Source organism: Diplotaxodon limnothrissa, linkage group LG12 (assembly GCF_057381915.1).
Source record: "Diplotaxodon limnothrissa isolate DT_005_m linkage group LG12, D_limnothrissa_male_GT1.1, whole genome shotgun sequence".
NCBI lineage: Eukaryota > Metazoa > Chordata > Actinopteri > Cichliformes > Cichlidae > Diplotaxodon > Diplotaxodon limnothrissa.
In genome coordinates, this window is record NC_140607.1 from 35,534,959 (window position 1) to 35,556,678 (window position 21,720).

Sequence of the window (21,720 nt, forward strand, 5' to 3'; positions counted from 1 at the left end):
TTGAATCCGCCATACGGCGTTACATAAAATACAATCCGAAGAGAAACCACCGGACTTTACTAAGTTCCCATCTGGGACCTTTATATATTTATTTCTTTGCTATCTGTATAATCACACATCACAAAATGATAGAGATAACTCTATTATGCACTGTGATAATTTCTTTATTAGGTTCCCACAGTCCATTTTGCTAAGAAAGATTCCTAACTGAGTGACGTGACCCGAGGTTCACTTTCCTTTATTAAGAAAGGAAATTAGAAAACGCCTTCCTATAGTTCACAGCTGAACTGCTGTAAGAAAATCTGCTTCTTTTCCAGTTGCTTCGCGTGAAGAACATAGATTTATACAAACTCTCTAAATCAAGATTATGAGCTATATTAACTGATCAAAGTATTTTCAAGGTTCAGTATAACTCAGTTTGGATTGATAAGGTCTATTCTTGCATTCGAGCCTGTAGGATTATCATGAATTAATGTTTACTGTGATGTTTGACTTCAGTCATAGAAATCCTAAACAAGGGAGAAGAAAAGGGTTTTACTGGCTCAGTACTCAGCAGGAAAACATAAGAAAATAACATGTGTTTCATTACATGCAGTCGCAGGGTTCTCTAGTAATATTTCTATAATTTCTATACGACTATCCAGTTTACTTAATCAGCATTCTACCAAGAAACAAGTTCATTTCTGCTGCTTCATAAAAATCCAAGTAGTACTGATCATAGGACTGGAAACTGAAAATAAAAATAAAAAACTTCTAGAACCAAACATAACCATAACAGGTATAAAACATGCTTTTTAAGGCCAAAAGAAGACTGCACTGCCGCAGACCGTTAGCAGATCAGGCCCTAGATGTTCCTTCTTTTTTAAACATCCAGTCTTTGTATTGATATGTTTCACAGACTGTTCTCGTTTATCTGACACGCATAAAACAACAGGGTAAAACATGCTGTGGTGAACTAAAACGCTGGTTTTTTAGTCCAATTTCTCTACATTGTAGTCTTACAATGTAGATATAATGTTCCAAAAGTACCTCCTAACATAAATGAAACAAATCTGTTTTTCTTCTTTTTTTTTACATTGACTTTAATGACACTCTGGTGTAAAATACAAAATGCTATAATATAAACCACATAATTTTTTATGTTTGTAAATCTGAAAGAATATTGTAAATCATAAAAACTCTTATTGGAGTTTCTTATCTTGGCTTTGCAGTTGCTAAGTTACTGGTAAGTTATACATAAATAAAATGTTTGGGCTACTAATAACTGAGAATTTATCCATAAATTCAAATTTATTCATTTCATACAAAACATGAAACCTTCAAGTCAAAAGCAGACCTTTAATAAATGCGGTTTATGTCCCGTACGATAGTTCGGGAGGATCACTGCTGGTCAGGCTGGATAAATTTTGCTTGTCAGCTTCCAAGCAGAGAGTCACCAAACACATTTCCGTAGGAGGTTTTGAGAAAATGGACGTAGTTCTGCAGGCTGCGGTTTGTCGAGTCCGACTGCTCCAGCCGGTCCTTCATGTTCTGCAGCTGGCTCTGGAAGCGCCGCTCCATCTGGGAAACAAAGGCAGGGATACACTTCTACATCACAACATCACCTTTTTTTCTCTGACCATCTTTGAGCATCATTATCATGTGATGTATCAGTTTCAGTACCAAAGCTGCCTTAAATCTGCCCAGATTTACTAAAAGGACAAAACCAGTGAAAGCAATAAGAGTCTCTGTGTGTCTTTGGACAAAAAAAAACAGGAGTGATGCGCACATTTACACGTGTCACAGCAACAGTAACTTCTTCAAAGCATTTATGGGTGAGGAGCTGATGGTAATTAATGAACAATGAACCAGAGTAACAGAAATATATAGAGAGAAAGTGAACAGCTGCTGTCAGCCTGCAGCAAAGTTTACAAAGACTTCCAGATTTCCAGAGTGAGAAACCGAGCTGGGAGTTTGTCTTCATGCTTTTTCTTCATCCTGAAACTCTGTGAAACAGCGAGCAGCTGAAAGGATGACTGTCTTCACGTTTATGATTGCTGAACAGGTGGTTTAATGAAGGACCGTGATTGGCTTTTTACCTGCGAAGGTTTTTATAGTGATTATAGTAACGAGCGCTGCTGCTGGAAATTTGAAAACACATTTACGTTCACAACACCTGAGCTTGCTGTCTCCGTCATGTTGCCACTTGCTGCGCGAGGCTGGAGCTCCTCAGTGAGCTGTGACGGAGGAGCTGCTGTGTTTTAAACTTTTTTTTGAAAGGCTAGTTGGCCTTAATCTTAAAATATTTTACATGAACATGTGGTCCTAACTATGTTTTTATTTGCAAATGAGCGAAACGTGAAAAGTGGCTCCCGCTCCACCTTTCTCCATGTTTGCCACAGGTTTCAAACACCTCCTCTGCTGACTGCTGTAGAAAGTTGGTGGAACTGTTGCCACTGACCCAAATGGGCCAGAAGGAGCTTTCCTGAAATACTTTTGTGCTGGCCTCTTGGTTTTATCGAAGCCTGCCTGCATATGTAGAAGCATTCAGCGGTGACTTACTTCCTCCTTGTTTCGCTGCAGTTGGCTCAGCTCCGTTTTGGCTCGGCTCAGCTGGCTCTGGAGGTCCAGGGCTTTAGACTGAGACGATCTCTCTTTGGCTAAAACCCTCTGCATGCTGTCGTCTACCTGCAGGCCGAACGTGAAAAATAAACATATGAGCACCGAAATCCTTCAGGGAAAAACTGATGATTTAGTTTCTTTGACCTTATCTTTAGTGAGTGTGTACAAACACCTAAATCAATGCTTTAGTTTTTACCCCAGTTTAACTCAATGATCAGCAGTCAGTGTGGACGTGGACACAGCTCACATTGAGGAGGTGTAAACTCTGGATCATCAGTTTAATACAGAACAGAAACACCAACCAAAGTTTTGAGCCTCACCCACATTAGCAGCACTAATACTTTACTAACAGGATTAATCGCGACTTAAGGACAATTTTGCTCGATCACAAGTTAACACATTTGTTTCGCCATTTAAGTTAAAGATTGCCTGCTGTGTTCAGCTCTGACTGACCCACAGACCAATGAAGGAGAGATGGAAATCATTAGATTTTTTGACCACATCAATGTGAAATTAAATGTACTGATTTATATTGCCTGCAATAAGTAATGTATGTAGTAACAAAGTCGACTGACTGATTTTCTAATCTCAATTGCAGTCTAAGTTTTTACTGCTTTAATTGCAGACTTAACAGCAGTCTAAACACCTTCTGCATCACCAAGTTAATGCGTGCAAGCTGTGTGTCAGTGTTTGCACTGCAGGACTTCACTCAGTGACGTTAGTGAGATACAGATCAGCAGTGTGCATAAAACATCCATCCCTCCCTCCCAATCCGGGGACAGGTATAAAAGCTATTAAATCAAAATAAAAGAATTAGTGACACTGTGGAGCCTCCAGCTGATTTTAAACCAAAACTCCAAACGCAACCTGCTTCAGAAAAGCTTAAGTGTTCAGCACCAGTAACCATGGCAATCTCTTAACATCCTCCAGGTCACTGCTGAACACTTTAGAGTTTGGGAAGTCCAGGATCATGAGTGATGCTACCTGTCAAATCACTTCTCTTACATGCATTTCCTTTTACAGTTATTCTATTAGGAGAATTTTATTGGGTGAGGTAGATGTGAACCAAACTCCACTTCTAACCAGTTCAGCAGCATCTTGGTAGCTGTTAAGAAGTTGAAGGAGAGCCACCGTCTTGATGCTGAAACCTCTGGCTTTAAACTCATCGCAGATCGCTAACCCATTCACCCGTCTGGTGTGTGATGTTTTGTGGAACTGTGAGACCTCCGTGACTCCACGTGTCTGTACCTGTTTCTGTACGTCGTCCAGAGTTTGCTGCAGTTGTCTGGACAGGACGCTGCACTCGTGACTCTTCTCCTCCAGCTGCTGCTGGATGCTGTGGATACTGGCTTCCTTCGAAGCGAGAGATTGAGACATCTCTCTGTTTTCTGCCTTCAAGCCCTCCAGCCTCCTGCAACCAACACACAAATCTAGTGTCTCAGCTTGGAAAAGATCAGATATAATACAGATTTATCTGTATTACTATTGTTGTGATTTGGCTCTGCAGTATATAAATAAACTTGAATTGAATAACGTCCATTAAATGCAGTTTCTCTGTGACTGTTACCTCTCGAAGTTGTACACTTTCTCCTTCAAGACGTTGTTTTCCTCCTGCAGCAGCAGGTTCCTCTGCTGAAGCGTCTCCAGCTGAGTGCCTTGCTGCTCCACCTGCAAAGGAAAACGTTTAGTGGAACATGTCAGCCATGACGGGTTCCTGGGGACACTCTGCATGGATTATATTCATCAAACTTGTTAATCTTTCCAGATTTTTAAGTATGCTGGGTCTTTTGGGTCTGAATGAAACCTCTACCTTGTGCCTGACTTCAGAGAGGGCGGAGTTATTCTCCATGTTCCTCCTCTCGCGTGCGTCAGCCTCCTGCTGGGCTTCTCGGAGCTGCTGCTCGGTCTTCCTCAATCTGTCCGGTAGAGTCTCGAGCTCTCTGAGCCGCCCCAGCAGCTCCCGCCTCACCTGCTCCTTCTCCCTGTCCAGGCTGACGTGCACGTCTAGCGCCTCCTTCTGCACCGCCTCCAGCTTCAGGCAGTACTCCTCGGACTCCAGGCGAGCCTGCTGGACCTGCAGAGAGGTTTATCACCCCGACACGGGTTCGATTTCAGCACAGAGACTTTAAAGTCATTTTTAAAAGTTATAATATGTAAGAACAAAGTACCATCTGACTTTCATGTTAAATCTGTATTTAAAGTGAGCGTATCTGTACCTTCTTCTTGTACTTCTCCACCAGGTTTTCATACTTCCTGATCGACGCTTTCAGCTGACGAGCTTCAGACTGAAGCCCTCGCTGTGTCTCCTCAGAAGACGTCAGCTGACTCTAAATGTGAGGCATGTTTATCATAAACTACACATAAATACATTTCCCTTAGACCACAGAAGCTTTGAAACAACATTAGCTGTTGGTTTTTCTTTAACAGTTTTTATTTCATATCAACCAAATCCATAGCGTGCTGCTAACTCTCCTGAACATACCTTGAGACTTTGATTGTGCAGCTTGGTGGAGGCGTTTTCGGCACTGAGATGATGCAGCTGATCCCGGAGCTCCTCCCTCTCTGTCCGACTCTTCTCCTCCGCTGACTGAAGCTGAGCGTGCAGCTCGATCACCTGACTGTGACATAGACAGGTATAAAAGGTTACTTTACTCAACAACCACAATTTTCTAAGTAACATTGTTTCAGTTTCTGGCCATAACACAGATGCTGCAGCTCCAAAGTGTCAGTAGCCTCAGTTTCAGTACCAGTTTGTGTCAAGTGACACCCTCTGGGCCTGAAAAATGGAGCCGATACAGAAGTGCCAAATAAATAAAAGTAAATAAAAAAGCGCCGGATACAAAGACGTTTTTGTTTTTTTCCGGCTTTTTCCCTCCTTTATAAAAACTGTGTGATGGGTGATTTTGTAGGGTGGGAGGGTTAGCAGTCATCTTACTGCTAGTGATTTCAAGAAGCAGAAAAAGAGACACCAGAGAGCTGATTTCCCAAGTCCAGCATGAACAGGAGGAACATAGATTATACCAGTCACAGATCCTTGTTTACCTACAGTAATGAACAACCTTAAGTGAACGATATCAGCTGCTGAGGTGCACGAGTCCGCTGCCACCTGGGCATCTCTACGGCCTCGTACACGTTCTGCTGTGGTGGGATTTTTCGACAGGGTTACAGTAAAAAAAACACAGTCAAGAGTCTGTGGTCCAACCAAATGACCCCACGCTGCCCACCACTTCCACATCCTTTTCTCCTCATTTCTTAAATTGGGTTTCCATTTAACATATGTTAAGGGAAGGAAATTCCCTGTAAAAAAAAAGTTTAAAGTCCAGTAAATGTATGCTTGTCTGATATAAGCACAGCTGGTTTCACCTGCCTTGCACACTGAAGCATCTCCAAAAGTGCTACAGACTAAGCTGCAGGGTTGTCAGTGTGTTGCCACCCCTCCCCCACCCCCGAGGTTTCTCCTTTAATCCTGGAAGGTCTCGGTGTGTCGGAGCAGCCCCTGCGGCCTGTCCTAGGATCCTCATCCCACAACATCATTCCTCCACAGACTACAGCTCCCCTGCTCTGGCTCCTCTGTGCGACCTTAGAGAGCTCTCCTCCTCATGCGACCTGTGACAAAGACATTTAAGAAACCTCTGCATCCATCTCCAGCTGGAAAGGTGAACGCAACTCCACCCTGTTTGTCAGCATTTGGCTTTTCTCTCCAAAGCCACTTCCATTTCCTCCTCCCATGGAACAGTCGGCTCTGTCACCATGGCTTTTCTGGAGGACGTGGACCAGACCAGGATATCTGGCTGATATCTGGAGGAACTGAACCAGCTCAGTGCGAGCTCAGCCGTGCCTGGGGAATCCTCCAGATATGGACCATGTGATGGCCCCGCTGCCCCCAGCTCTCTTGCTAATACTGGCTCAAAAAAAAGTTCTGTTTGTTGATTCCCCAGACTGTCCCATAATTATAAAAACAACATTTCTTACATATCAAATAAGGAGACAGACATTTCTATAGTAGATAGTGAAAAAGCAGGGACTTTTTGTCATGTAATTGTTTATCTGTTACTTAATTACTTTGGTGTACTATGAAATAGAAATGGGGAGGGTTCCTTTATCAATAAGAAAAGTTGTCCAACTTATGAAAATACAGTTACAAAGTCAAAATCTATGTACTCCTTCATATTTTCCAAAGCTGTCTAGTGGGCCGGATTTGAGTCTTTGCAGGGCCGATTCTGGCCCTCAGGCCTTATGTTTGACACCCCTGCCTTACACATCTCATTGTTGTCATCTTCCAGGTCTCCAGCAAACCAGACAAAGTTGGACTTGAAATTCCTTATAAAGACATAAATTTCAAACTGACCACGGCCGCCTTAATTTTCAGGGTGACTCACATTTTGTCCGATGATGCTGGGCTACATTTATCGATTTATTTACAGAAACAAGAACTAAATGAGTGTTTCCATGAATGCACTCACTGTTTGAGAGCAGAGATTTCCTGTTCTAGCTGTCCTTTAGCCGCTGCCTCCTTGGAATGACGGAGGCACCAGTCACTGGATGTAGAGAGAGCCTGAGCCAGCTGGGACTCCTTTAAGAAAAAACAAAAACACTCACACACTTTCTTCTTTTGTTTTTGACCTTATTTATTATTTCAAGTGCTCCTCATAAACAAGTCACCTTCAATAAGGTGAACAGGTGAAAGAGAATGAACAGAGTAAGCAGGAAGTGTCTGTATGCCTGTTACAGGCTCAGTCAGACTGCTGTTCCTTCAGCAGGCAGTCCTCACCTCTGTTGCTTGCGTGTTTCACTGGAAACTTGCCACTTGGCCAAGCGGCTCTCCTTTGAATCAGATTTGCATAAACCACATGATCGGACAAGACACCGCAGAGAAAACTCATTTGCATGCAGAAGAAACCACACAGAGGTGTGACGGTCACACAAAGGAACCAACATGTTTTCTCCACCACCTTCTCCATCTATAATCTACTGCAATACCAGAAAATGATGAAATACTGTGAAAAGATTTTTAAAAATATGGATTGGAAAATAGCTTTTAGTTCATCACAGGATGTAATGTAGGTAATGTGTGACTTTAGGAAACCAGTGACCAGGTTTAATCACACGAGCTGCACATACTGACCTTTTCCTGAAGTTTGTCCGCGAGCCGCCTGGCGGCCTCCTCGGCTCGCTCTCCCTGCTCGGTGAGCAGGGCCAGACTTCTCTCCTCGGCCTCCCTCTGCTCCCTAAGAGTTTGCAGCTCCTCCTGAAGCACCTGGAGCTCCTTCTGCTGCTGCTCCTGGCTCTGATGCATCCTCTACAGAGAGAGAGAGAAGCAGGAAAGCTGGTTTAAAGAGTAATGAATGCTAAAGGGTGAGTTTAGGATTCTGAATTACCTTCACTGGCAAAGTGTGCACATCAAAAGACTCTTGTTGTTACTTATTTGACATGCACTGTTATGTGGACAATTTACAACAGATACATGAAAGAAAACGTGTTCAGAACAAGGACGAGAGAAACAAAGCAGCTAAAGTGCTGCTATAAACTTTAAAAAGATTGTGCCAGACTTACTTGTCCTGGGAAAAGCCTCTTTTGGCTTAAAGAAAGAGCTTCAGTGTCTGTTTTGTAACTGAAAGGTGTGAACACTTGTATATTTGTGGCCAGTCTAAACCCATTACTGAACCACACTCATGAAACCTGAACATGAGCGTAGTGGAGGCTTCATTGCTCCAGGTTTTAGTCACATTTCCACAGAGATCATCCATAATGAAAACTGTAGTCGCACAAGTTTCCCTTCTGTATCAGATCTGTGTGACTCAAACGTTCACAGAGCGTGTCAAGCTATCTCAATCGTACAACATGTAATACATGCAGCCTCGCATGCCATGCAAAAAAAATACAGGAGCAATGCACACACTTGGCACGATAACTGAGAGTCAAAGAAATATTGTTTCATGTTCTTACACATACGTAAGTCAGCTCTTGCTCACAGATTTCAAGATTATGCAGCTGTAATAAATCAGCCCTCCTCTTTCTGAGCTGTGAGATTGATCCAGAGCCTCGCATTTATCCGCACACAGTCCCAGAGGAGTTTGCCTTCATGTTAGAACATACTGATTCTCCTTCAGCTGGCGCTCACTGACCCTAACTGCTGTTTCTGGGGAGAAACATGTGCCAGTGCCTACACTCCATTATTATTTCAGTAGATTTGTTGCTCCCTCATTGGGTCAATCTTTTTTTGACCTGCTAGTTTGTGCTGTTTTCAGCAGATTGCAGATTCCTCCAGGAATTGCAATGGTCATTTGGTGTTAAGTTGGTGTTGATGTCTGGAACAGTGTAAACACTGGATGTAGTAACTTCATCCTGGGGGTACAGGTATTAAGATTAGTCATATATCCTGTTTACTGAAGTTCACAGCTAAACAGGTGGAATGAATTAGAGTTTGGAGGAAGCCACACAGTGGCTGATGGTCTGGTTGTGTTTTTACTTTTACTTTTTTATTCTTCACAACCTTCATTTTATTATATATTGTATATTCATTCAGTGTAACTTGTTTTCAGGCATTTTTAAACGTAGATGAAAATAAAGTGTTACAAGTATTTGCTATGGCACACCCCAGGTTTTGCACCAAATATGTCTTTAGATTCCTTCATGTGGCATTTTTGGCAGTTAAATTGCAGAACTTTGCACTCTCACTTGTGCATTTTTTTGCGATCGCATTAATTGCATTGACTAGTAAATGTGGCCTGAGATATCAAAAGGGTTTTTAAGTCTTTGGTTGTAGTCTATGTCTGCTTGTTCCAGTGTGTTAATGCATATGATCGCGTTCTGTGTTAACAGACCTGAATCTGAGCGGCCAGTCGGGTCTTTTCTGCCTCTGCTCGGCTCAGCTGAGACTCCAGGTGGCTGCGAGTTGACTCCAGGATTCTTGAAAGCTCCTCGGTTGTCTTCACATTGTCCTGCAATGAGAGAGGGAAGCAGAGGATGAGCGGGAGAGATCATTAAGGGTGCGCACGTCTGTCTGAGAGGTATCAGTTAGTTGTGGAAAACCTTTTCAAAGTCCAAATGCTCTGCAAGCTTTGAGGCCTCTTTCTCCTTGTGGGTGAGTTTGGCCAGAAGGCGCTGCAAAAGAAGAAACGTCTTCTCAGAAATTTTCTCTGATGTAAAATGAGGTAAAAAGCGGGTGATAATCACTCACCATGTTGTCTGCTTCACTGTCGGCCAGTCTCTTTCTCAGGGTGTCTGTCTGTTCTGACCTCACCAGTGATTCCCGCTGTGGATACAGTAAAAGTCAGGAGTGAATGAAGGCACGCTGACAGTCCCACTCCTTAATCTCCAAAAGTTGATTCTGTTCATCTGGATGTAGCGTTTTGTGGGAGTTTCGTCACTCATCCAAGTGACTTCTTCAGTCTCAGCTGACTGCAGGTTTCCCCGATCTTATAAACAGTACATTTGCATAATGACTGAAACCAGCCCACTGAAGGAACAGTGGGCTGGGAATGTTTGTCTTCTTCCTGTACCTCATGTTCACTCCACTCTCTGAGGAGCTGTCGGAGGCCGTGGTGTGTGTTATCAAACATCTCGATCTTTTCCAACAACAACTTCTGCTGCCGTTCCAGAGAAGCTGCGTGCAGTTTTGATGGCGTCTTGTCCTAAAACATAAATAAACATGCACATCCAAACATGTCCTAATCTATTCCTTCTGCCTCATTTCTTCATCCACTTGATTTATCAGTAAAATATCTTCCAGTGCAGGTTTTACCTTGGCAAAGCTGTCCATAGTTTCCTTCAAAGCTGTCAGCTGATTGGCTACAGCTACGCCGTCAATTTCTGCTTCAACGAGGGCTCTCAGGAGCACATCTGCCCCTCTGTGTTGACCTCGAGAATCTGACCTGTAAACAAAGCAGACCTGAAATATCATTGTGTGCATCAGCAGAAAGTATATTGGAGTAAAAGTTGGCCTTATTATTCTCGTTTCCTCTACTAGAGTATCGTTGCAGGAGTCACTGAAAGCTGAAACTTGTATTTCCTTGTGCTAAATCCACTTGTTCTCCTTCTCTTCCCCTGACTGCCAACACTGTGTGATTCCTCTGGTACCCAGTCCCCGTTCCAGTTGACCTGCATCAATCACACCACCTGTTTAAAGGTGCAGCAGTTATTCAGGGCACCCTTGATTCTGGGTGAGCAGCCTTCTGCTACGCCATCTTTCTCAGTGTTGTGCTGGTAACCATGCACACTGGTAGTTTATCAGGCATTTGACATACTAATCTCTACCAATACAGGTGCGTATAGTTCATTAAGTCCACAGGTGTCAAACTCCAGTCCTTGAGGGCCGGTGTAGTGAAACTTTTCCATGTGTCCCTGCTGTAACACACCTGAATAAAATTAGTAGGTCATTAGCAAGACTATAGAACTTGACTGCTGGCCCTCGAGGACTGCAGTTTGACACCGCTGGTTAAGTCCATTAAATTGTAAAATAAATAAAATTAACTAAAACACCTTAATCTACGAACATTAGCTCCCAAGAGGTAACTAACTCACTGTTAGTTCTCCTCCTTTTATTGCTTTACAAAGATATGTGTAAAAACTTGTTGCCACCCATTAAAGAGACTTCTGCAACGCAAAGATTACAGTAGAAGACTTTTGTAGTAAAAAGTTTTTTTGGCAGATTTACCAAATGAAAAAAAATCTGATTTAACTGCATATTCTTCCATTGCAGCTTTTACATTATAGGAATAGGAGAAATGGCACTCATCATCATTAATTTCATTATTCATTTTGCCTAATCATTGCTATAACATGAATTCGTTCAGCATTTGTTTCGTGCTCCTGTGAGAAGATTCAGAGAAACTGTACAACTAAACCAGTTTGGTTAAACTTCCTCTGGATATGAGGTCAGTAGTACAAATGTTTGTGTGTCAGACTGCTGAAGCTGTACGTACTTCCTCAAACGGCGAAAGCTCTCTTGCTCTCTAAGTAGGATGCTGAGGTCCTTGGACACTGCATCCAGCTCTTCCTCCTGCTCCTCTGCTTCGTTCTGATGTCTGATCCCATTTTCTGTCTGATGCCGCACTCGGCTCGTCTAATCACGACAAACAGAAATACGGTTCAGGGATCAGCCTCAAAGAAGACAGAAATAAACTGAAAACAGCTGCACCTACCAAAAGAAACAAGGTACATGTTCATCAAAGTATCCTCGACTGTGTCTTAGAAAAAATAAAATTATGTTTAATCCTCAAATTAAAGCCAAAAAGGTGGTCCTGTCTTAGGCTCTCTATGATTAATACATCCCAGTCAGTGAGGGGTTGACCAGATGTGTCTGTCATATGCAAATATTATTTAGGAGGGGAACTCCTTGCTCTCTATGATGTGCAGGGTGTTGTGGGAGTTGAAGTCTTTTAACGCCTGCTACGTTAGCCACTGTAGCAGTTGTTCTTTGTGTGATTAAGTGTTTGTGGGTTAAAATGTATCCAACTCCTTTTATTCAGCTCACTATTTTTATTTTTTCTATGTCTGTGGATATTTATGACATTTTTCTCTTGCTCTGGACATCATTTTTAAAATCCTCAAGTCCCATGGTTGTAGTTTTTTTTATGTCTTGCTTAAATTCTACTTATTTTACTTCATTTCTACTTTTTCTTGTAAATGGCCCTATGTTGTGCATATTGTGCCATCAGTGGCAGGTAGACAGCATAACAGAAAAACATCGCTCGAACATGTCAAAATAAGGAATATAAGCTCAAAGTGATATGTGAATACTCTTTGCGTGGGTAGTTCGGATGGTCCATGGTAATGGATATCAGCTACCTTTGTTAATTTGTAAATCAGCCCTGAAATGAGAGTATAGGTTCTGGTTGTAGTCTTTTTGATACTTTCGGTACATCTGTTTTGTTAAAGAAACAAGCTGCTGCCAGAAAATCTTTCCTCTCCACAGAGACCAGTACATTTAACAGAGATGAACAGTAATAAGAGACCTGGCACTTGTGGGAGTCCACATCTCTTCTGCAGGACAGCCTTCCCGGAGGAATCCACGGCTTCCGGACCTTTGGTCTACCTCCGTCGCCCTTCACCTGGGCACCTTTTTCCCGACTCTTTAGAAAAGGTAAACAGATTCAGGTGAAACGCTTCAAGACTTAACGTAGCGTCCTGTTCCTCTGGAAACTCTTTGAAAGCTTGCGAAAAGGTGGGGCGAGGGCTGTCTAGAAGAAAACTAACAAATCTTTGCAGCAGAAATACGACATGTGATTAACATCAGCAGTATTTTCCCCGAATCTATAAAGTACAGTAACCTGTGGGGTTTTGCTGGGACTCCTCCTCATGTGAACATGTATAGGTGTAGTCTCCAGTACGTGGAGGTGAACCGGTGGCGGCGACGGAGGTGAATCCCGGGTTTTCATTCTCATAGACCCCGTTTGGGCACATTAATGACCCGTTAAAATAAGTATTAAAAAGCACATTTTTATCATGATACACAGTCTGCTTCCAAGATGAATCTCGGCTTCTCCCAGTAAAGAAAACGGTTGTTTGGCTTGACAAACGACCGGCCTGATGATTGGCTCGGTTGCAAGATCCCGCTTTGTGATTGGTTGAGAGGAAAGTTTTGTGCAAGCGTTGTCCGTGGTAACCATTAAAAGTAATCGTGAAGTCCACGCTGCCTTTAGGTGGTGTCGGAAAAAATCCAAATAAATTAATACCCTTCTTAAATGGTTTCACGCTTCAATTCGAATAGGAATAATCTATCTCTTAAACTTTATAAAATGAGATCAGTTGTTACATATTTATAGCAACAATGGAGCTGCAGCAGATACCTTTGTTATGACGGTTTCGGGAATTCCGTTTGAAACCATGTAACGTGAACGCAGCACAAAACCGTTATAACAAAAAAAAAAACCAGACCAAAAAAATGAACGTATTGTTAAATGCTTTACTTTTCAAATTCAGATCATGTATACTGGTGGCTTTTCTGCTAAAGTAAATAGCCGTTTTCCAGTTAAATAACACCGCAGTGCTCGACGTCTGAGATGAGCTAGAGATGAATCCACTTCCTGTTTATTTCTGTGGCACTTCCGAATCTTAAGCTAACACGTTTATACTAGCCAGCCGCTCCAAGTCCACCAATCGAAACGATATAATAAATGTACACAAAAATTTAGTGGTCAGAGATTTATATGTTTTATCATTTGTGCTGATATCTGACAGCCAATTATTGATTCTCGCTCCATGCGCCGTGTCAGCTAAAAACAAAGCTGCTAAGAGTTTCAGTTAGCTTAGCTTGTGGTTAGCCTTCCATGTGCGCGTGGCTGCTAACAAACATGCTGGGGCAGTACGTTTTCTTTATGCTCCTGTTTTACCCCAGTGCCCACAAGCTCGGTGAAGCGTGTGTTGCGGCTGCTGCAGCGGAGGCACAGGACCGAGGAGCTAGCAGCACGGACACCCTGATCCTGTGCAGGGCTTGCGGACACGAGTTAGCACTCGGGACGGACATCCGCTCCGTGCCTAGCCGGCTGGCGCTCTCCAGCCGCAACGACACGCTGCTCGGGGGTCGAAGGGTTAACGTTCAGCTGTTTGAAAATCCCCACGGACACCGGTTTGAGGTGATCACGTTCAGAAAAGCCGACGTTACTCAGCACTGGCCGTCAGACAAGCGCTTCTCCTGGTTCCCGGGGTTCTCCTGGACCGTGGCCACCTGTCCCAGGTGTAACACTCACCTAGGTGGGTAAACCTACACATCAGGGTTATTACAGTTAACTAAACTCATGTGTGAGAAAGCTAAATCGAAACGTCGATCTACTGATCGAGGAAATAAAAACTTAAAATAAATTAGAAATAAACAACTATAATAACTCTGTTTTACGTCTTTATATGTTAGTTGTATATTTTTGTGCTTTACAGTCATATAAACAAGTTAATCCAATATATTTTAACTGTATATTAGTAGTAAAACCTTATCTAAACAGATGAAAAATTATTGTTTGCAATCTGCCAAACTATTTCCTATCTGCGTATCCTGGATAATCTTGACATTTTGAATGACCCGTTTATGAAATGTTTTATTATGCCCCAAAATGAGCGACTGAGCCATTAGCGCACCACAAAAAAAAGTTTTCCAGGGGCAGAGCAGAGGGTAGTTTTCCCATAGACTTGTAAAGGACCACAAGTCCCGTTGAGGCCACAAGATTTACCCCCTGGTGGCCTTTGAAAAGAATGCAGGTTTAAGGCCTTGTGTTATACCATCTGTGCCACAATCTGAAACATGAATTTGATCCCTTAGATGACTGCAACTCAGTCACATATAGAGCCCTACCTGGCCACAACTTTAGAGATATGACTAGGCCTTCTTTTAAGATGCTTGTTTTGAACAAATTTATATAGGTTAGATGTTTCCTTAGATACTCACCCCTTACTTTTTAAAGGTACGGCTGACTGCATTTGTGTGTAATGAACGTTGGGACATGCACATTTCTTTCAAGTGTGTTTTTTATCCAAGCTAAAGCACTTGAAGTTATTAAATACATATCTGGAAAATAGTTCATTTTTAAGTCGGGATTTAGTACATCTGAATTCAGGCTTTTATGGTTAACCTGCACTGACATGTATCCCACTTCTCTGAAACACCTGAACAAGTTACATCTTGCTTTCAGGTAACTGATTTTGTCACTTTTCTCTAGGTTGGGCCTTCCAGCCAAGTGACTGGCCTGACAGGATAACAAAAAGCAAATTCAAGGAATCGGAGCACACCTTCTTGGCTTTAATCACCCATCGCCTACTAACAGAGGACTTTGCTTCCAGCCTGCTTATGACTCCAAAATCCTTCTCCAGCTGACAGACTTTACAAGTAGTTAACCCTGGTGCCTTTGCCACTACCTGAATTATATTTTCTTAAATTTGAATGCACCCACACATTTATACACAGTAAGTTTTATTATCGTAACAAAGCAAGTTGTACACCTCAAATTTAAAACAATTTCTTCCCCCCCACCCCAAGCGAAAAAGGAAAAGGGGTGATTAAATGTAAATTCTGAGATAACAGGTCCATTTTTTAAACCCATGAAGCAGTGGGGGGCAAAATTTACAAGCTTGTTTTTTTTTCCATTTTGTTCTTTATTAAAAATGTCATTTCAAATCTCATGGATATCTGTAAAACAATACAATGAAAAAAAAAAAGTCCCATAGAAATGGTGTCAAAATAACCACTCTCCCCAATATCCAACATACTCCTGCCCCACCCTGCCCTCCCTCTAAACATTACAAGTCAAAGGAATGAGCTGGTACTCATTAAGCACGTAGGGGAAAATAAGTTTTAAGGATTCAACATCCCAAATGAAAAAAAATAATAATAAAATTTAAAAAAATGAAAGAAAAGAAAATATTTAGAGGTCTGCTAGCGCTAGGTCACTACACCATGGCTTTAATCAATTTACCACACAACCTTGAACAGAAGAACTTCTGTGTGAATAGTCTTCAAATCTACTTAGGATGCCGTGCTGATTCTATTTTTTAGACTTTTTTATTATCATTTTTAGATGACTTGAGGGGGATGGTACTCAAAATTCAGGGCAAAGTGGCATTTGCCTTAGATGAGTCGAGGGATAACAAAAAATGGCACCAACAAGTGAAAGAGGCTTCAGAATGGAAAATGAAGCACACACGGATTAAAAAAAGAAAAGAAAAAAAAAGTAACAAAAAATAAAATAAAACCTTTGCTCCCGAACATGAGTGGAAAAACTGAACAGGGAATAGAAGGTTGAGGGTCTTGGTAAATGGTGGTTTTCTTAGTCATCTTCTCCCTCGTCGTCCTGAAAGAGCGAGACATCACGCAGTTAGCAAGTGAAGAGGGAGGGGAGGTGACCCCGCACCACTCACATCAATTTTCTCAGCTTTTAGTAGATTACCTCTCCATCTTCTCCATCATCCTCTTCATCTTCCTCGCCATCTTCATCTCCTTCCTCATCAATGTCCTCCAGACCCTCCTCATCCTCTTCATCTTCCTCACCTTCACCCTCTTCATCCTCCATATCAGGAACCTAGAGATGAGGAAATCTTAAGCATTTTCTTGCTCTGGTTCTTACATTGTTATCATTTCATGGATTGATGAAAGATGTGAGAACATTGTAATACAGACTAAACATCATAAACATACCAGGTAGTACTGCAGAGGGTTTGGCCAGATGTCATCCTTGATGACCTCCCCGAGCTCATCAGCGCCCGCGTCGGCATGATCAGTGAACCAAGTGAAGAAGCTCTCTGGTTCTTCGTGTTGCCTCTTCCTTCCTGCTTTGTTCTGTGTCTGGCTGGAGCGCTTGGTCAGGTCCTAAAAACATCAGGAGTTACCAAACAGTTTGTGACTGGTACAGGAAAAAAAATTCTCAGCACTACCCATTATCAGCACATTACATTTAAAACTAACAATGTGAGATATAAAAGTCACAAACTCACTACAATTCTGAATAAAATCTATAAACTGTAGATTTAATAGCTCTGGGTTATGAAAATAGAGTAGTCTTTAACCTGCATTACTACTTCTTTGCCAGCAGAGGGCAACTCCTTATGATCACATTTCTGACTTATCTCTGGTCTCTGTAAACACCTCACTGATGAGTCTATGGTCCCAGTTGTAGGTTTAAAGTCTTATCCAAAACAAAAAATTAACTTCATTATGTCAAACAGGAGTACTGTCAATCGTGAGTGTTTAGTCAATGAGCTTGCTCTGGCACTGATAAACATGATAGGTCAAAGTGGTGATCCACTCATTTACTTTGGTTGACAAACTGAAAGCTGTGCATACCTTTCCTGATTTCCATTTGATTTCTGTTGACTTTGAAGATGGGTCTCCGCTCTCATTCAGATGGAACTCTTTGGAAAGAACTTTGTTTTCGAAGTACGGATTTTCATCAAAATACTAAAAAAAGGAAAAAGAAAAATTAAAAATGCACCCAGGTAAGAAAACTTGCAAATAAAGGAAAAAATAATCAAAAAAAATAAAAATAGTCACTAAAGTGTTACGTGAAACCATTAAACACTTACAAAATCTATTCTGTAGCCTGACTTGATGTCTTCAAACTCCGTCACCTCCACTCGGCTCAGGTAATGAAGCGCTTCCTCATCTTCCTCCCCCAGTAGGGCTGATACTGTAGGAAGAACATATGGTTATACAGATTTAAAACTTGATTCACTGTCCACATCACTCACACTTGGCACTGTGATGCCATTTTTAAATATAGACAAATTAGAGTAATAAAATTTCTTAGATTATCTGCTTACCCTGTGGATGGTTGACAAATGTGGTGACCCAGAAGTTGGGGATTTTGGCGATCAGTTCTGACCTCTTTTGAAAGAATGGCTGACGGAGTTTGTTGTATTTCTGTTCTACTTTGAGGATCTCCTCACTTGCTTGCTCATTCAACCTGAACAAGAAAAAGAGAAGTTTAAAATTTGCACAATCCAGGTAACCAAGTGTAATGTCAACATATAGATAAATGCTATATTTATTTACATATGCGTGTCCAACAGTGGACAGTGTTGTGCCCAAACTTTATTTGCATTTTGGATTTATTGATTATTTAAAAAGGGTTTATTGTCTCATATGCTTTCAGTTTACCTTTTGGAACATCATCCAATTTAGCTCAATTCACATTCATTTGAGTTGTACTTAAATTGAAGGAAAACCATTCAATTTAAAAGAAAAGTTTCATTTTTCTTCAATAGAAGAAAAGCCCAAACTCTGCCTTACACCAAAACAACCCAATTTACATTTCGACATATGCCTATTAAATCCCTCACTAAATTATATTTAGATGTTTAATTATATTTAATTGATATTTTACTTTATGCTCTAGTGTCATTTTCACCACAATGAACAATGCTGCCTTGCATTTCAATTTATTCAACCCTTCCACTTTAAGCTATGTCATATTTAATATTCTGGCTGTTCACTATAATAACTGCATCTTAATGCAGTTCAGTGATTATGCAGGTTTCCAGATTGTAGCATGTTAATTTAGCGACATAGTTCCTCTTTTCATCAAAACATGTAGCAAACATCACCGAGATTTCTAAAAGGCAGAAAATCTACCCCTATAAGGACACGTTTAGCTTAAAAGGTTTATTACCTGTCAATTTCATTTTGAACTTCATCAATGTGTTCAATAGCTTCTTGCTGCTCTTTCTCTGTGGGAAACAAAAAATTGTTAAAAGATTATTATATGCAAATTACACACAGCAACAGTCAAGTAGGACCTCGATTATCCATTTATTTATTTTTTACTTTTAGTCAGTCCTTCGTACAAACTTATTTTACAGAGAAACTAAGTTTGCCATTATCTGAAAATTCTTTTTACACCAAATGTAATTTTATACCAACACCTACCGGAGCGCAAATAAAACCCAACTTAATTCTGCGTTAGTACAGTGTAAGTAAAGATATATGCCTGATTAAATCCCCCGGAGGTTAACGTAAGGTAAGCGGCCAATAGCTGCAGCTCTAGCGGCTCAGACACTCACCGTTTCCTGCCGGCTGCTACCTATAAGGCCGCGTGGTTTAAATGTGGGACATCTGAGTGCACACACACACACAGAGCCGCGATAGCATGAGGGACCAAAACCGGGGACAGATGCCAGAATACCCCCCATTACTGTGAAACCGTCCCCCATACAGTAGAAATCCTGTGTGTTTTCGTCCACATAAAATAATTATCCGGTTCACCTGACTGCGTGACCAGTTGATTTAAATGCATCTTTAGCGGTAACAAAACACAGCGTCGTCTGCTAGCATTAGGTAACGTTACAACAACAACACACAGGCTGGCTAACTGCTAATTGAAACGGCCAACTTTAACCCTTTTAAAACAAAAAATAATTAGCTGCAACCCTTTATCGGATAGTGTGGAGTGATTTTACTCCCAAACACAGAAAAATATTCTTTCAAGATTACACACGGACACTCAGTTAGGAGCCTTCGACATCACTGGCCACGCTGATGATGCTAAATTAAGGAGCTAACATGGCCTCTCAGCACCGGTCTGAATTGAACAACAGAAGGCAAGAGAAGCGGCATGTTAGCTGCGGAGCTAGCCACCGTTAGCGCAGCGCGAATACACGCAGCAACCGCCGTGGCCAACCATGAAGAAGCTCCCGTGGCGTGATGCAAAAATCAAAGCAGTGCACAAAATAATTAGCAGGAATAATGCACAAAGTGGCAATGCAAAAATATGTTAAGAGAAGAAAGTGAAAATGGCGGTGAACAGGAGGCCGCCATTCCCCTTACCGGAGGTCTCATCCGCTCCGTCATGGTTTGAGTTCAGCTCCTTTTTACTCACTTTTGCCGCCGAGGCCGACATGTTTTCGCAAGCTGGGGTAACTTACAGACGTCTGAGAAAATATCTGGTAGCTTTGAATCCGGTTTCTCCTTAAACAGGAGAACGTTTATTCGGCGTAAAGTTCAGCGTGCAGAAGCCAACAACGTGCTGCTTTCCACACAATGTAGCTGCCGATGAGCGAGGAAGTCAGAGCAAGCGCCGCTCACGCGCTCCTTTCATTACGAACACGCCTCGCCGAATGGAGAAGACCAGCTCCGCCTCTCAAAATAGGTCTTACTACTTGGCTCCAATTTGCTGATTTACCGCCGTCTCTTCTCTTAAAATAACACCAGAAATGAGCAAAACCTGCAATTATCACTTTTATTAATGTCATATTCGATTATGAAATTAACTTGTTGTAATATGTTAGATTTACTCAGGCCAGGCCGAAGCTGCCGACTCACACTTGCGCACTTAAAAAAAAAAGCTGAATGTCAGTTGGAAGAGCCTCATTCTGGTGGTCAGTGCTAATTAGCTGTTAGGAACGATTTGACTCCAGTTCAATTGTTTTATTTAGTTATGAATACAAAATATATTTTGGTTGAGGTTATGGCCAGAAGGTTGCTTAGTTCTCCACTGTGCTTGTAAACGAATGTATGATAATATATTTGTATTTGCTGGTTTAGTAAGGAAAAAGACAAGCTAGTTGAAGTGTAACTGCATAATTACATGTCTTAGGTTCCTATTTGCTCATCTACTGCCATATATATATATATATATATATATATATATATATATATATATATATATATGTGTGTGTGTGTGTGTGTGTGTGTGTGTGTGTGTGTGTGTGTGTAATTTCAGATGATCAAATTAACCGGTCATTTGTTGTGTGTACTTCAGCCAGTGCTAAGCTTCTAACTTAAAACTAACTGTAAGTTGGAAAAAGGAACCCCTTACTGGTGATCTGTGTTAATTAACTGTTATGAATGGTTTTGACTCTAGCGCCATTTATTTTATTTAAATTTGGATTTGAATAGAGAATATATTTTAGTTAAGGTCATGCCCGGGAGCTTGATTAGTTTCCTACTGTGTTTACAAATGAAGCTATGATAAAATTTATTTGTATTTGCAGTTTTGGCAAGGGGGAAAATAAAATACAGGTAGTGGATGTAAGTAAGTAAGGTCCCTATTTACTGATCTACTGCCATCTGTTCGCTTTGAATCCCAACCAAATAAAAGTGTAAAAAACAAAAATGAATAATAGCTTAATAATATCATATTTGATCATCAAATTAACTACAGTCATCTGTTATATTTACTCAGGCTACGGTTAAGCAAACTTAAAATAAAGCTGTAAGTTGGAAGAAGGAGCTAGTCTGTGCTAATTAGTATTAGAAAATTAGCTACATTTTTAAAATTTAAATTGGAATAAGGATGATATTTTATTAAGGCTATGTCCAGTATCTTCCTTAGTTATCCACCACATTTATAAACAAATCTATGATTAAAACGTATTTGCTTGTTTAATAAGGAAACATTAAAGCTGGTAGCGGTGTACCACACCTATTAGTGTAGTCTCTTCTTCTTCTGAGCTATTTTTTGTAAATGTTTAATTTGATAAGAATAAAGAAGATACTTTAGGTAAGGTTATGTCCAGTAGCTTTCTTAGTTATTCACTTTACCTATAGACAAAGCTATTAAAAAAATAAGGTTTCCATTTGCAAGTTTAAAGAGTTGATAAACAATGTACCATGTGTAACAGCCTGATTACAACACGTGTATGGTCCCAAACTGCTCATTTATTGTCATCTCCTCTACAGATCACACCGCAAATGAACAA

The 21,720-nt window shown here is 41.2% G+C and overlaps 3 protein-coding genes across 4 annotated transcripts; 1 reads left to right on the plus strand and 2 right to left on the minus strand.

The window, feature by feature from the left end:
• Nucleotides 1–1,413: 1,413 nt before the first annotated feature.
• On the minus strand, nt 1,414–12,986 carry LOC146621799 (outer dense fiber protein 2-like). Of its 2 annotated transcripts, none has more exons than XM_085366887.1 (17): nt 12,873–12,986; nt 12,558–12,674; nt 11,526–11,665; nt 10,346–10,475; nt 10,104–10,235; nt 9,782–9,856; nt 9,634–9,705; nt 9,426–9,542; nt 7,727–7,900; nt 7,065–7,174; nt 5,084–5,219; nt 4,818–4,928; nt 4,412–4,675; nt 4,169–4,269; nt 3,850–4,012; nt 2,542–2,667; nt 1,414–1,560 (listed from the first exon to the last, which is right to left on the minus strand). In XM_085366887.1, the coding sequence occupies exons 1-17, from the start codon at nt 12,984–12,986 to the stop codon at nt 1,414–1,416; spliced, it is 2,229 nt and encodes a 742-aa protein (XP_085223013.1). The 2 variants fall into 2 exon arrangements, with proteins under 2 accessions (XP_085223013.1, XP_085223012.1); XM_085366886.1 differs by having other exon boundaries at nt 12,558–12,672; nt 12,823–12,980.
• A 668-nt stretch (nt 12,987–13,654) lies between these two features.
• On the plus strand, nt 13,655–15,752 carry LOC146621800 (uncharacterized). The gene is made up of 2 exons (XM_085366889.1): nt 13,655–14,295; nt 15,252–15,752. Exons 1-2 carry the CDS (start codon nt 13,872–13,874, stop codon nt 15,404–15,406), a joined length of 579 nt encoding a protein of 192 aa, XP_085223015.1. The 5' UTR covers nt 13,655–13,871; the 3' UTR covers nt 15,407–15,752.
• Nucleotides 15,500–20,121, minus strand: seta (SET nuclear proto-oncogene a). The gene is made up of 8 exons (XM_085366888.1): nt 19,847–20,121; nt 18,693–18,750; nt 17,845–17,987; nt 17,608–17,711; nt 17,369–17,482; nt 16,724–16,894; nt 16,476–16,607; nt 15,500–16,379 (listed from the first exon to the last, which is right to left on the minus strand). Exons 1-8 carry the CDS (start codon nt 19,917–19,919, stop codon nt 16,356–16,358), a joined length of 819 nt encoding a protein of 272 aa, XP_085223014.1. The 5' UTR covers nt 19,920–20,121; the 3' UTR covers nt 15,500–16,355.
• Between the last annotated feature and the right edge of the window lie 1,599 nt (nt 20,122–21,720).

Excerpts from the sequence above, each read along its gene's own strand:
- seta (XM_085366888.1), bottom strand. The coding sequence starts at position 19,919 with ATGTCGGCCTCGGCGGCAAAAGTGAGTAAAAAGGAGCTGAACTCAAAC. Across the intron at positions 18,751-19,846 it reads CGGAGCGGATGAGACCTCCG|AGAAAGAGCAGCAAGAAGCT; the intron begins GTAAGGGGAATG and ends TGTTTCCCACAG. Across the intron at positions 16,380-16,475 it reads ATGATGGAGAAGATGGAGAG|GACGACGAGGGAGAAGATGA; the intron begins GTAATCTACTAA and ends TCGCTCTTTCAG.
- LOC146621799 (XM_085366886.1), bottom strand. The coding sequence starts at position 12,980 with ATGAAAACCCGGGATTCACCTCCGTCGCCGCCACCGGTTCACCTCCAC. Across the intron at positions 12,673-12,822 it reads ACTGCTGATGTTAATCACAT|TCGGGAAAAAGGTGCCCAGG; the intron begins GTCGTATTTCTG and ends TTTTCTAAAGAG. Across the intron at positions 9,543-9,633 it reads AGCATTTGGACTTTGAAAAG|GACAATGTGAAGACAACCGA; the intron begins GTTTTCCACAAC and ends CTCTCATTGCAG.
- LOC146621800 (XM_085366889.1), top strand. The coding sequence starts at position 13,872 with ATGTGCGCGTGGCTGCTAACAAACATGCTGGGGCAGTACGTTTTCTTT. Across the intron at positions 14,296-15,251 it reads CAGGTGTAACACTCACCTAG|GTTGGGCCTTCCAGCCAAGT; the intron begins GTGGGTAAACCT and ends ACTTTTCTCTAG.